The sequence below is a fragment of the Vespa velutina genome, chromosome 6 (assembly GCF_912470025.1).
Source record: "Vespa velutina chromosome 6, iVesVel2.1, whole genome shotgun sequence".
NCBI classification, from domain to species: domain Eukaryota; kingdom Metazoa; phylum Arthropoda; class Insecta; order Hymenoptera; family Vespidae; genus Vespa; species Vespa velutina.
In genome coordinates this window covers 968,696-982,368 of record NC_062193.1, presented here as the reverse complement: position 1 = coordinate 982,368, position 13,673 = coordinate 968,696, and the positions used below count along the sequence as shown (strand labels likewise).

At 25.7% G+C, this 13,673-nt stretch overlaps 4 protein-coding genes across 12 annotated transcripts; 1 reads left to right on the top strand and 3 right to left on the bottom strand.

Moving 5' to 3' along the window:
• Positions 1–136: 136 nt before the first annotated feature.
• On the bottom strand, positions 137–1,146 carry LOC124949791 (histone H3.3-like). Its single transcript, XM_047495490.1, has 4 exons — positions 1,121–1,146; positions 701–755; positions 459–613; positions 137–351 (listed from the first exon to the last, which is right to left on the bottom strand). Exons 1-4 carry the CDS (start codon positions 1,144–1,146, stop codon positions 180–182), a joined length of 408 nt encoding a protein of 135 aa, XP_047351446.1. The 3' UTR covers positions 137–179.
• Positions 1,147–1,650: 504 nt separating this feature from the next.
• Positions 1,651–5,013, bottom strand: LOC124950223 (SWI/SNF-related matrix-associated actin-dependent regulator of chromatin subfamily A-like protein 1). 2 transcript variants are annotated; one of them, XM_047496663.1, is made up of 11 exons: positions 4,405–5,011; positions 4,197–4,312; positions 4,024–4,133; positions 3,768–3,902; positions 3,511–3,688; positions 3,264–3,427; positions 3,024–3,188; positions 2,769–2,930; positions 2,570–2,677; positions 2,323–2,497; positions 1,651–2,216 (listed from the first exon to the last, which is right to left on the bottom strand). In XM_047496663.1, exons 1-11 carry the CDS (start codon positions 4,817–4,819, stop codon positions 1,809–1,811), a joined length of 2,136 nt encoding a protein of 711 aa, XP_047352619.1. In that variant the 5' UTR covers positions 4,820–5,011; the 3' UTR covers positions 1,651–1,808. The 2 variants fall into 2 exon arrangements, with proteins under 2 accessions (XP_047352619.1, XP_047352620.1); XM_047496664.1 differs by having other exon boundaries at positions 2,043–2,200; positions 4,405–5,013.
• Positions 5,014–5,176: 163 nt separating this feature from the next.
• On the top strand, positions 5,177–8,513 carry LOC124950225 (acetylcholine receptor subunit beta-like 2). 3 transcript variants are annotated; one of them, XM_047496672.1, is made up of 12 exons: positions 5,177–5,474; positions 5,613–5,770; positions 5,878–5,922; positions 6,007–6,116; positions 6,283–6,463; positions 6,584–6,740; positions 6,944–6,981; positions 7,064–7,239; positions 7,307–7,459; positions 7,558–7,667; positions 7,769–7,881; positions 7,969–8,513. In XM_047496672.1, exons 1-12 carry the CDS (start codon positions 5,426–5,428, stop codon positions 8,176–8,178), a joined length of 1,500 nt encoding a protein of 499 aa, XP_047352628.1. In that variant the 5' UTR covers positions 5,177–5,425; the 3' UTR covers positions 8,179–8,513. The 3 variants fall into 3 exon arrangements, with proteins under 3 accessions (XP_047352628.1, XP_047352629.1, XP_047352627.1); XM_047496673.1 differs by having other exon boundaries at positions 5,178–5,420; positions 6,854–6,981; XM_047496671.1 differs by having other exon boundaries at positions 5,178–5,474; positions 6,854–6,981.
• Positions 8,514–8,801: 288 nt separating this feature from the next.
• LOC124950224 (E3 SUMO-protein ligase PIAS1) lies at positions 8,802–13,287 on the bottom strand. Of its 6 annotated transcripts, none has more exons than XM_047496666.1 (10): positions 13,121–13,287; positions 12,525–12,791; positions 11,477–11,643; positions 10,969–11,067; positions 10,746–10,890; positions 10,393–10,671; positions 10,193–10,294; positions 9,754–9,994; positions 9,250–9,666; positions 8,802–9,174 (listed from the first exon to the last, which is right to left on the bottom strand). In XM_047496666.1, the coding sequence occupies exons 2-10, from the start codon at positions 12,645–12,647 to the stop codon at positions 8,960–8,962; spliced, it is 1,788 nt and encodes a 595-aa protein (XP_047352622.1). In that variant the 5' UTR covers positions 12,648–12,791; positions 13,121–13,287; the 3' UTR covers positions 8,802–8,959. The 6 variants fall into 6 exon arrangements, with proteins under 6 accessions (XP_047352622.1, XP_047352621.1, XP_047352623.1 ...); XM_047496665.1 differs by having other exon boundaries at positions 10,387–10,671; positions 13,121–13,286; XM_047496667.1 differs by having other exon boundaries at positions 10,387–10,671; positions 12,525–12,617; positions 13,121–13,286.
• Positions 13,288–13,673: the final 386 nt, after the last annotated feature.

Genomic DNA, 13,673 nt, shown 5'->3' with positions numbered 1-13,673 from the left:
TATATATATATATATATATATGTATATATAATATTAGATAAGAAAAAGAAAGAATATTTTCTTTTACGGAATTTATAACGCAACTAAACGATATTTTGTCGCATATAACTGTAAGTAAAAAAAAAAAAATGTGAAGAAGAAGACATAAATTTATAGGCGATAACGAGTTGTACTTTATTTCATTTGTTGATAATGTCGGATCGACCTCTTAATCGTCGGTTCAATAACATGTCATCCTTTTGAAGTGTTACACGTTTCGCATGACTAGTTAATAACAACGAATCTTCAAAAAATTGTATCATATACATTTCTAATGCTTCTTGTAATGCTTCTAATGCGATCAATTGTATTCTATTAAAATATGATAAGAAAACATATATGATAAGTAATATTTTCTTCATAATATTAATCAATTTTGTAGATTTGAAAATATTTTAAGTATGAATAAATATGGATACCTGTAAATTGTGGAATATAATTCTATAAAAATTTGTCTAACTAAACGAATGAACGGTGCTCTTGGTATAAGAAGATGCGTTGTGTTTTGAAGATATATAATATTCCTTAATGCGGGTCTCCTGCGTCGTAGTATATTTCGACGTATTTTCGGTTGCTATTAAAATAATTTCAATTTGAAATTCTTTATTCATGGATAATTTAAATATAATCATAGTAAAGAAGATGCATGTGATCTTATTACTGCAGACTCTTCACTGGTCGTAGAAGAATCGACTCGCAAACGCGTAATGTTTGATCTAAATTAATAAAATGAATTACTTCAATATTATATGCAATGTTAATTAAATAGATATAGTTGCATCTTCTTATCTGTTCTTTTTCTTTTATTACTGCTTTTGTAAACATGCGAGAAAAGAGCAGATTAAGATTATAAAGTGACATTCGACGTAATAACAATAATACGAAAAAAGAGAAAAAAAGAGAAAAAAAAGAGAAAAAAAAAGAATGAAAAAGAGCAAAATAAGCTCCCATTTCATTAGAAAAATATAGAAATTAATATCTTTACTCTGTTTATATATATTTCTATTCTAATATATATATATAATATATCTAATATTTGTTAAAGTGTTATTGCTTATGTTGGCTAGAAAAATGTACTAACCTCGGCCTATCTTTTCGACGTACCATAATTACAAGTTTTTATGATGTAATATTTTTAAACGCGTGTTTTAAAATATTTTATTGTGCCTGCCACTTTCGTGGATATAAAAGTCTTTTTAATATATTATTATTATATTAAATACAAATATATTCTTTTTTTTTTATGCTATTTGGCGCAGTTAAAAAATATTATACCGATAATATCAGCCAAAAATATAATCTTCTCATTCTGGTAAACATCTCATAAATAAAATTCGATGCAATTAAATTTGATCCAATAAACGCATCGTTGCCATTAGAAACTTAAAAAATATGCTGAATAGATATTGTTTCTTTATTTCGTTATAATATATATATATATATATATAGATATCTATATCTATATCTATATATATATATATATATATATATATATAGATATATATATCTATATGGATGTGTATGCGTGCGCACACACAAACACACATTTTTTTTATATATATCTTATATATAATTCTTTAGAATAAATTAAGATTGAATTATCATTTGCATTACATTTTATTAAATTTAGATATAATACTGTATTATTATTAAAAAAATATAGTTACTAATATAAATCTATTATAAATGCAAAATTGGTTTTATCCATTATAATTTTTTTGTTTTATTCAAATAACTATCTTAATCAGTGTAATCTTATATTCTATTTATTAGAAATTCCAATCACAATTTTGTAGATCTTCTTCACCTAAATTTAGTAATTCTTTAATATCTTTAATAGAAATTTCTTCTTTTTCTTCATTATTTTCTAATGATGTATCATTATTTATTTCGTCACTTATATCCATCTTATCATCTGATTTCAAGCTTTTTTTTGGAGTTTTTTCCATGAAGAAATCTATTTTTAACTGGTCATTTTGTTTTAATACTTGATTTGTTACTTCCGCTTCGTCCATGAGAATATTTTGATTGAGACCAACTTTGCATAAAATATTTATCTTTCTTTGTATTAATGACCATAAATGATCATCAGCTGTTTGTTTTGCCACTAAATATTGGATAACAACATTACTATCTTGTCCTATTCGGTGTACTCTATCTTCTGCTTGACATAAAATCTATGTTTAAAAAATCATTTATTAAGAAATAATAAATTATTAACATTAAAAATGATTCTAAATAGAACTTTATATATATAATTAAAAATAATAAATAATGGCATACTCCAGGGTTCCAAAATAATTCTGCAAAAACTACTAGTTGTGCAGCTGTTAGTGTAATGCCAGCATTTGCAGCAGTTATAGATAAGATAGCTGCCAAACAATTTGTATTATCTTGAAAATTATTGATCAAATCTTTTCTTCTATTTGAACTTGTCCTTCCATCGATCCTTATATATCTATAAAATTATTCCTCCTTTATGAATAGAAGTAAAGAAACATAATTATAATTTAAAAGTACTAATAATTACTCTATTTCCATAGATTCTGCAATATCACATATTGCATCTAAAACATGTTGATGATGAGCATAAACAAGACACTTCTGTTTAGTTTCGAACAGTTGAGTAACATGTTTACTGAAACATTATAATAATAACAATATTAAAAAATAAAATATTACACATGCAGTACATCAAACGTTATATAAGAAATAAATAATGTCTTTACCATACAGCTTTTAACCTTACAAAACTTGATGTATTATAATACTGAAGAAGTGCATTATGATGTTCTAAACCAGTTGAAACTTTTTGCTCTAACTCTTTGGACATATCTTCCATTTCTTTCGTACCTACTTTTATAAGATCTGGATTCAATATAATGACCTGCCTAAAAATCACTGATGTTTGAATTTTTCCACAAATATAAATAGATAAATATACCTTATATATTTATATATACACATAAACATACACACATTACCTTATTTTTGATGGTAATTGATTTAACACATCAGCTTTTAATCGTCTAATCATACAAGTTGATTTTAGTAATAATTGTAATTCCTGCATATTTGATGATCCAGTAAAATCCCAGCCAAAAAGTTTTTTTTCTCCTGCACAATATCGAATTCCATATTCTTGAAATCTAAGTGAAGCATTGTGTTAAAACTGTATATAAATTATATTTCATTATTATGTTACATTTAAGTTTAATATTTACCCCATAAAATTGGGAAGCACAAGATTAACCTGAGTATATAATTCTATAGGACGAGACAAGGCTGGTGTTCCACTAAGTAAAATTATATGTCGTGCATTAGAAACAGTGCTTTGTACTGCATTAAATCTAGCAGTTTTATTGTTTTTCAAAATGTGAGATTCATCCTACAGAAACATTTTTGTATTGTAATTAATATATCATAATAGAATTTTTAACATGCACTGAATGTATTTAATCTAGTACATACCAAAATGACAAATCCAAAAATACGCCTTCTAAATATTTCTACTGCTCTTACCAATATATCATAAGATACTATAACAATTTTTACATCATTAACAAAGTCTTTAGCATTGGTAAATTGATGAACATAATGTGCAGGTATAGATGGTAAAAAATTATAAATAGCTTCGGACCATTGATACCTATAAAAATAATATAAATATATACAAGTAATATTTATTTAATAAAATTTATTTAAATTAATATTTTTTAATTTTTTACCTAACAGAGGATGGTGCTACAATTAACAAAGGCCAACTATCTTTAAAGTAATATGCTATTCCCAATGCTTGCAATGTTTTTCCCAATCCCATGTCATCAGCAATTATACAACAACCATTTTTTGAAATACCATAACTAAGAAAAATAAGAAATGTTTGAAATACCATAATAAAAAACATAAATTTAAATCTACTAAAATTTTGTAATATAAATATATCATAAATTTCAATTACAAAAAATATTGTACAATATTTACCAGATGCCTTCTTGTTGAAAAGGCATTAACATATCTCTCAATGTTGCATCTATTGATGACAGATCAATAGAAGATATTTCATTGGGTGAATTTAAGTTTTTCTGGAAAATCTAAAAATATAAAAATATTAATCTGATTTTTTATAAATAATCTATTTATAATAAAATTAATACCTGAAGAACAGATTTTGGTATTTGTATTATAGAAAGATTAGATTTTAATTCCAATAGCTTCTTTATTAAATTATCATAATCTTTCAGATGAAAATTCCATATCTTCGTCTTTATATCTAAAATATAACTTCTTTTTATTATTCATAATTGTTAATTGATATAAATATCATGTAATACATTACATATTCAAATATTTTATACAATTTACCATATATTCTACTGTTCACCGTTTTAAATATTTCAATTACAGATGGTAAATAAGATGATATTTCTATTGCAAATCTTTCGTTAGTAATCATATAGCATTTTCCTGTTATAACAGAATTAATACCAAAAAATTTTTGTGGTGTCATAGGTGTATATCTATTATTTGTTTTGTATTTTCGCATAGGCCCAATCTGAGAACTGTTTGGTTCAGATTTGAGTATAGGATCAGTAATAGGCCGTCGAAAATTACTTGCATTTTGTGAAGAACTTTTTATAGGTAACTTTATATTTTGATTTTGTTGTATTTTTCCTGGATCAAATGGTGCTGTTACTTTTGATTGAATTTGTCGTTTTCTTTGTAATGCTTCCAAGCGTTTCTTTTCTATTTCTTTCTGTGTATATTGTACAGTTGCCATTTATATAAATGAAATTATCAATAATATAATTCTTTATTTATTTAAATATTAAATAAAAGGTCAATGTTAAAATATCCTTTAATGTGTGTACTTTAAACAATTGTGTAAGTTCATCGCCCAAAGATACATAACCACGTTCTTACGTCTATTTAAATTTCTTTATCTCGTATTTTTTTGAAATATCAAAAAGATTGTATAGAAGTTTATAGAGGCGACATTTCAACATACTATGCACGATAGTATGTTGAATACACTTAGTAATTTTCACTCTCAATTTGCCTACTATAAAGAAGTATATCGTTCATGGTCGCGCCATAATTTGAATTTGTTTATCCAATCGCTGACTTCTCTTTGCGCGTAGCGGTAATGGCGCTAACTTCGGATATCGATCTAAAGGCACTTGACTGCATTTGCAGTAGTTTACGGGATATCCGTGTTCTGCTTATCACATTTACTTTTTTTCAATATTGCACGTTTTATAATTAGCTTTATTTTATATAAATCAAGTTTAATTCTAAAACTGCCGTGTTAATTATAAGTTTTATATTCTGTGTTCACAAGTACCCCACCCATTTACACTACCCGTACGTGCCAAAAGCCTGTAAGATGCAAATACTTGCATTTATCGTGTTTAATATTTTCAGCATTGCGAATGGTCAGTTTCTAAGTTTATTAAATTCAAAAAAGGAATCTTATCGCAAACGGAATTTATTATATTCTTATTGATAATGTAATTTATTATATATGCAATTGTAAGAACAGAAGAATATTAAGAAATTAATTTTTTTACCAGGTGCAGTAGGTTTGAAAACATTTGAAGCAAATCCAGATACAAAACGACTTTATGATGATTTATTATCAAATTATAATAGACTCATTCGACCAGTCATTAATAACACAGAAACTTTGACAGTATGGCTGGGATTAAAACTATCACAACTAATCGAGATGGTATAACATCAAACTTAATGTTCAAGTTATACAAGACAACAAGAAAATGATGCATTTGAAGATAAATAAATATATTGATATTTTCTATTTATTTCAACATTTTACAGAACCTGAAAAATCAAGTGATGACAACTAATGTCTGGGTAGAACAGGTAAAGTATACTCCTTGAAATAATAGTTCAGTTATAATTTATTATTTATTTACGTTCCACAATTAATTATTATTTTTTCAATAGAAATGGTTTGACTACAAATTACAGTGGGATCCAGAAGAATATGGTGGCGTTGAAATGTTATATGTGCCTTCTGAAAATATATGGCTTCCAGACATTGTGCTATATAATAAGTAAATAATATGCAAAATACAATCCTTTATTTAATTAATCCAGAATTTTAAGCTATGTTGTAATTTTTATAGTTATATTTGTTCAAACACCATATTTATTTTTTATAATAGAGGACAAAATATGGAACACAAGAAAATGATTTTATAAACTGTTATTATTTGACAGTGCTGATGGAAATTATGAAGTAACACTTATGACAAAAGCTACACTAAAATATACAGGTGAAGTGTCTTGGAAACCACCAGCCATTTACAAGTCATCCTGCGAAATTAACGTAGAATATTTCCCCTTCGATGAACAATCCTGTATTATGAAATTTGGTTCATGGACTTATAATGGAGCTCAGGTTATAAAGTTTAATAAATGTTAAATTTATCTTGTTAACACATTAATATTTTAATTAATTTTGAATTAAATGTTTCATTAAATGTTGTATTCCTTTTTTAAAAGTGATTCTTACAAACAGGTTGATCTGAAGCATATGTTACAAGAATCTGGTAGCAATTTGGTAAAAATTGGTATAGATCTGACTGATTTTTATTTATCAGTTGAATGGGATATTCTTGAAGTTCCTGCAGCTCGTAATGAAGAATATTATCCTTGTTGTGAAGAACCATATTCTGGTAAAAAATTCGTTTTATTATTTAATCTATTTTATTGACAAAGCGCAATTAATATTAAGTAAGGTAATTAAATTGAAAGTCATATTACTTTAATTTTCTATTTAATAATCCAGATATTACCTTCAATATTACAATGCGAAGGAAAACTTTGTTTTATACTGTTAATCTTATAATTCCATGCGTGGGCATTACTTTTCTTACAGTATTGGTTTTCTATCTTCCAAGTGATTCTGGTGAAAAAGTAAGTTTAAAAAATATTTATGTAAGTTTATATCTCTAAATGTTACTTATAAACTATAATTCTCATATTTACTTTTCTCTAGGTCTCATTATGTTCTTCCATTCTTCTGTCTTTGACCGTTTTCTTTTTACTATTAGCTGAAATAATTCCACCAACATCATTGGCTATACCTCTTCTTGGAAAATATTTATTATTTACGATGATATTAGTAACTTTATCTATTTGGATCACTGTGTGTGTTCTAAATGTTCATTTCAGGTAACAAAAATAAATTAAAATAAAATAAATGCAATCATTTCGTATATAAATTAATAAATTATTTTAGATCTCCCTCAACACACAATATGTCACCGTGGGTAAGACAAGTGTTTTTAAATTGGATGCCAAGAATTTTAATGATGCGTAGAACTCCATATTCTACGCCTGAATATGATGATACATATATGGATAGTGGATATACTAATGAAATTGATTCTAGGTATGTTTATGTCAATAAATTGTATTATTTTTATATAAATAATGTATTTAATATTTTATAATTGTAAAATACAAATGATTGATTTAACTTTGCAACAGTGTAAGTGATTATCCTTTAGAATTGAAAGGCACAGATGGATTTGAAAATGTCACATCCACGTACAAAAATATAAGAGAGGATGATGCTCGACATATACCTCATGCATCTGGTATGTTTTAGATAGAAAAATTTTATAACAGAGTAAATCTTCAGTTAAATCTTACATTATTGAGTTACTTAATACTAATTAATATTGTGATATTGTTACAGTTACTGACAGTGAAAATACAATGCCCAGACATTTGTCTCCAGATGTAATATCAGCGCTTAAAGGAGTCCGTTTTATAGCACAACATATAAAAGATGCAGATAAAGACAATGAAGTACAGTTACTGTGCTATATAATTATATAATTTTTTTTTTTTTTTTAATAGGTAATATAAGTAATTTAAATGAATATGTATTTATAGGTAATAGAAGACTGGAAATTTGTTGCTATGGTTTTAGATAGATTCTTTCTATGGGTATTTACATTAGCATGTATTGGAGGTACACTTGGTATTATATTTCAAGCTCCTAGCTTATATGATACAAGAGAACCTGTGGACCAACGACTTTCTGCAATATCATTACGTAATTATATGTTTCCGCCCAAAGAGGATCCTTTACCTGAAGAGTAAATTCTGAGACATAATCTGACTATTAACATAAGAATCAATACAAAGATGTATTAAACATATTATTACTCTTTATTCTAAAAATGAACATTAATTTATAAATATTTTTAATTAAATAATTTAATTACCTATGATAAAACCATATATTTATTAGAGAAAGGTTTACAATATTAAAATATATAATTGTAAATCTTTATTAGTAATTAATAGTTGAAAAAGAGATACAAATACGGATTTGCATATATACGACAATATACGTAAATAATGAAGAAATAAAATTGCGTATATGTATTATATACACTGCTTGCTTTTGATGAAAATAAATAGTTTACATGTTACGCATTATTTTAATAGAATTTTATATCCCATTAAAGAAAATCTTTACTTATCGAAAGATAACTTTATTTTTCATACAATATACAACTTTTTTCATTATTTATAGTGAAAAATTATGTTTTTTACTTTTAAGTTTTGAAATATGAAAATGATAATAAAGTTATCTGGCAATGAGTTTCTATAGTGAAATAAATTGTACCTATAGAATAAAGTAAAGGAATGCTTAAATAAGTAATAATTTCAGTAATATATGTATCTGATTAATGAATATTTTTATATTTAAAATTATACTAAAAACAATGTTCTGAATTTTTTTTTTTTTTTTTTTTTTTTTTTTTTTTTTTTTTTTTCTTTTTTTCTTCCATATTATATGTGAAGTTAATAATGATCACATCACAGATCAAAGAAATTCCTCATTGAATTTCTATTGTTTTTCCTGTAAAGACAATCATTCTAGATCGATTATCATTAAATCTGGTGATTCACTTGTACTGCTTATAGAACTAGTTTGAGATTTTTTTGGAGGAGTAGAACTTCTAGTTTTTTTTTTTGTACTTTGACTCGGTATGGAATCTTCATCATCTTCATCACTGTCTGATATCAAATCAATGACAACAGTACGTTTCTTTTCCTTTAACACTGGTATAGTAGGACTGCTTTCATCTAAATAAATATATAAAAATAATATATGAAATAAGATGTATTATGCCTTTCATGTAATTTATCATCATATTTTACCAAGTTCTACTGTGTCCACATCTATCTTACGATCTTGTAAGTTAGTCGCCACTTTTGTTTCGGTTTTATCTCTGTCTTTCTCTTTTCTTAGCACTAAATTTTCCCAAGAACCATCTTGAAGCAATTGTATTTCATTAACATCTGGTAATAATTTTTTAGAGTTTAAAACTTCTTGAAAATATCCATCAATAACGAGATTGTCATGTAGAGCAGGTTTATCGCACACTGGGCAATTCCACGTTGGTTTTCGTTCATTCATTTGTAAAAATAAAGAAGCATCGAAACATTGCAAATGTGAGCATGTTGATGCACGACATGGTGTATTCATTCTCATTTTTCCTAAAGGACAAGCTAAAGATACTCTGAGTGATGTAGTAGCTATTTCACTATCTGCATCTTCATTTAGTTTTTCTTTTACTAAAGATTATAAAAAATATAAAAGTTAAAATATACAATAAAGAAAAAATATTAGTATAAAAATACGTTCATAATATATTTACTTACTTAAACCTCTGGTGTAATCAGAATGTCTAACACCTCTATTTTTTAGCCTTGTTAATAATTCTGCACTCGAAAGTTTTCTTACAAGATATACAGCAATTGCATATCGTCTACCATAATCAGATGACCAAGAAACATGAATTTGATTTCCTACAGTAGGTGACAATTTAACTAAAGGACTAATATTTACTGGTCTTGGGGGTCTTTTTGGTTCTACACCAGGTTTATTTGTAGGTATAGGATTCTAAATAGATAAAATTAACTATTAGATCTATTAGTTATTATATATTTTAATAATATTATAGTTTATTAATAAATACTAATTATTAGTTATATATATATATATATATATATATATATATATACATCAATTAAATAGTTGTTATTTTGATAAATTATATTGTTTTAATAATAAAAAATATCGTATTTGGGTTTTACTTACAGGTAACTGACAAAGTTTTCCATTAACTTTTACAACAATATTTGGTGGAAAGTAATCCTCTTGTTCGCATGATGTTTCTTGTAAACAAAACCTCATCTGTACCTGTATATTATATCCCAAAATAAAATAAAGAAAATATGACGTTAATATGACGTTAATAATTTATATAGGATGTCTGAAATAAAGTAATTTACCTGTACCATGTAATCCATTTTGCTTCCTGCACGACAATCTCGAGAACTAGCTATGTCAGTTGACTGTTGTGGTGTTAAATGAAACATAAATGTATTTTCTTGTACTCTTACTGATCCTTGTGGCATTAAACTAGATGGCTTCAATAATTCTGCTAATAAATCAAAAAAAGGTAATTTTTTCAATTTGACATCTGGATGAACAGGATATTGTCCTGATGGTATCTGTAATGGTACTGGTAGCACTTTAGGTGCATATGGATATGGATTGTATGTTGCATTTGTTCTCTAAAATATTAAACTCAAATGAGTTAATATAAATTATTATAAAACAATATATACTATATACAATAGTATTTTACTTGTGGTGCTACGCTTGTGTAACCTGGAGACTGATATACAGGAGTAGTCCTAGGATTTTTAGGTAAAGATGCTTGATGTGCGGGTGGAAGTTCTTTTTCAGAAGAAACTGAACTTTGTGTTTGCTGCTGTTGTCCGATAGTTTGTCTATAAGCATTTTTTATAAGTACATTACATTAATAACATTTAAAATATTTTACCTAGGAAAACAATTAACGCATTTACCTTGTATAATAACTTCTAGAATGCATACTTTGATCAATTTGAGTATCTCCAGTTCCATCAGTTTGAACATACATTTGATGTGCTGCTAATTGATCAGCTCTGTATAAATTAATAGAATTGTATATTTTCTAGTATATATACAATTATAGTATATAATAATCATAAATTAATTTATATTAAATATATATGAACGCATGTACACTATTTGTTATACTGAAATAATTAATTAAAAAAAAATTATTATTAATTTGATGTCAATAAATTCCTCTCTCATATTATGAAAGAATAAATCACTAAATTATATAAAACTCAAACACACCATACAATGTAAGATTTGGGTTATTTGCTAGTAGTACTTTTAATTTTTACTCTAACAAAGTTTGCTTTTATATTTTAATAATATGAAAAATATATAGCAAATTAAAAAATTATTAATAATAATAATTATATCATTAAAACAATATAAAATCAAGTTTAATATTGAGATATATTATTTATGTTTACTTACTGTATTGTCTTGTATAATTCTCGTATTTTAAGCTGGACTGGATGTGATCTGAGACGTAATAATTCTAATGCTCTTGCTTGTAATTCGTTTTTTCTGCCGGATTTATTTCTACCAGCAAAACCCAAAAGCATCTGAAGCTCAGATACTCGGAAACTTAATACCATATTCTGTAATAAAAATCAAATCATGTACATGCGTTTACATCTCAAAATTTTCAAGTTAAGTAGAAGACAACATACTTGACATTGTATAATTTAATAATATAATTCCAACTAAGTTTTAAATAAATTATAAGATCACATTTATTGGAAAAAAGTAAATACTGAAAAAAAATTAATTATTTATATTATTATACAACTTTACAGTATTGAAAATTAAAAGCAACAAATATGTATAAGAAAAGATTATTATTTAAAATATTATATCATAGTTTTACAATAGTATATTAATTTTTACAATACCAAATATATTTGAGGGGTTATGAGTTCTTATTCCTATCACATATGTACATATATATATATATGTATATTACATTATATTATATATATATATACACACAACACGCGCACACACAAATATATGTATATACATATGTATATATATATATATACACACACAATTGAATTTTAATAAACAAATATTATTAGAATAAAGTATTATAAAACAGTGAACATATGATCATTAAGGTCTATGATAAATCTATATATAGATTGTAATGAAACGACATTCTGGAAAGTGGAAATTTTGGGTTAGCTGTCAGTAATGAACAAAAATATATTCAATATTTAACTTCCATTACTTACAATTACTTTCCGTCAATAATGATTGATTCTACCATATTTGTACAATAATTACAATATTACGAATATAGCGCTCAACTAAAAACTAATTTTTTTATTCTACAATACTTCGTATGAGTATACAAAATATGCAATCAAAGTAATAATTGAAACTACAAGAGGGCAACATGAGTGGCCCAGCGTTGCAGATCATTGACTCGTATTCCAATGTGTTGGAACAACTTTTCACTGTTTAATACTTTACTTACCTCTAACTCTTCTGTTTCCGCCATCTTCTCCTTATTGGCCTTATCTTCCAAAGGATACAACAACCCAGCGTTTGCTACCGCTATGGTTGAAAGCTTCAAAAAAATTGATAAAATAAACGGCATTTGAAACAAATGTTAGTTCAAAAATGATTAAGATTTCCTGTAATGGCTGCGCACACTTCATTTATCCAACTTGAATTCATATAATAAAATAACCTTCTTCAAATGGCGTAACTCTGCCATCTATATTCATTACACCAGTAGAAACTGGTAGAAATTAAATGATATATTTCTTATAGTAATTTATAATATTCACAAACAAGTTCAATTTGAAATTATAAGATCTTTGTATGAAAAATTTATGGAACATAAATGAATATATTAAATAAATATGAATTATTTGTATATTGTATTTTTCAATTAATAAATGTTTTTAAAAACGATATTCAGTCGAGATGTATAGGTATGATCAATGAACATTTGGAGAAAATGTTATATCAGTCTTTAAATAAATTAAGTAATCAGTGTATACTTTTATTGTTCAAGTTATTATATTCATAATAAGACTTATAAAAATAAGGAATAATTAATATTACCAGCTAAATATTTCACAATTTCAATAATTAATTGAAATCTAATTAATTATAAATTTTACTCGTTACTTAAACAAAAATTCCACTTTCATGAGCATCTAACATAAATATTATTACTCTCTTATGATCAATACTATCACAACTTCATAATAGAAACGTTATGTCCAAAATTGCTTAAGGCATAAACTATTAAAAATGTTCTCACCTTCTAAGATTCGTTTAGGAAAAAAGATACACTAAAATAAACTGAAAATACTAAGAATAGCCAACAAATAAAACAAATATTTTGAAAGACAGCCTGTATATAGATAGCGTTGCTTATACTGTACACTCATTTTATTCTGCAGTTGTCTATCTATGTTTCTTTTATATTCCTAAGAAATGCGTTCTGTCACATTTTTTCTCTTCTTTTTTTCTCTTTTTTTTTTTTTTTTTTTTTTTTTTTTGATAGCATTCCTCGCATTCTCATTGGAATAATTTATATTTCTACGTTATTTTGTCATTAGAATTTTCATATTTATTATAATTCTTTAATATCATTGATTGTAATAGTTAT

Bases quoted from the DNA above. Each gene is read 5' to 3' on its own strand.
- LOC124950224 (XM_047496665.1), bottom strand. From the start codon at position 12,647: ATGCCGTTTATTTTATCAATTTTTTTGAAGCTTTCAACCATAGCGGTA. The intron at 10,891-10,968 runs GTAAATGCGTTA...AAATGCTTATAG, and splicing joins TCTAGAAGTTATTATACAAG to ACAAACTATCGGACAACAGC. The intron at 9,175-9,249 runs GTAAAATATGAT...ATATTTATTTAG, and splicing joins TGTGGACACAGTAGAACTTG to ATGAAAGCAGTCCTACTATA.
- LOC124950225 (XM_047496671.1), top strand. From the start codon at position 5,426: ATGCAAATACTTGCATTTATCGTGTTTAATATTTTCAGCATTGCGAAT. The intron at 7,460-7,557 runs GTATGTTTATGT...ACTTTGCAACAG, and splicing joins ACTAATGAAATTGATTCTAG to TGTAAGTGATTATCCTTTAG. The intron at 7,882-7,968 runs GTACAGTTACTG...ATGTATTTATAG, and splicing joins ATGCAGATAAAGACAATGAA to GTAATAGAAGACTGGAAATT.
- LOC124949791 (XM_047495490.1), bottom strand. From the start codon at position 1,146: ATGGTACGTCGAAAAGATAGGCCGAG. The intron at 756-1,120 runs GTTAGTACATTT...TTATTAATTTAG, and splicing joins CGTCGAAAAGATAGGCCGAG to ATCAAACATTACGCGTTTGC. The intron at 352-458 runs GTATCCATATTT...ATATTTTAATAG, and splicing joins TTATATTCCACAATTTACAG to AATACAATTGATCGCATTAG.
- LOC124950223 (XM_047496663.1), bottom strand. From the start codon at position 4,819: ATGGCAACTGTACAATATACACAGAAAGAAATAGAAAAGAAACGCTTG. The intron at 4,313-4,404 runs GTAAATTGTATA...GTTATATTTTAG, and splicing joins GGTGAACAGTAGAATATATG to ATATAAAGACGAAGATATGG. The intron at 3,689-3,767 runs GTAAAAAATTAA...TTATTTTTATAG, and splicing joins GTAGCACCATCCTCTGTTAG to GTATCAATGGTCCGAAGCTA.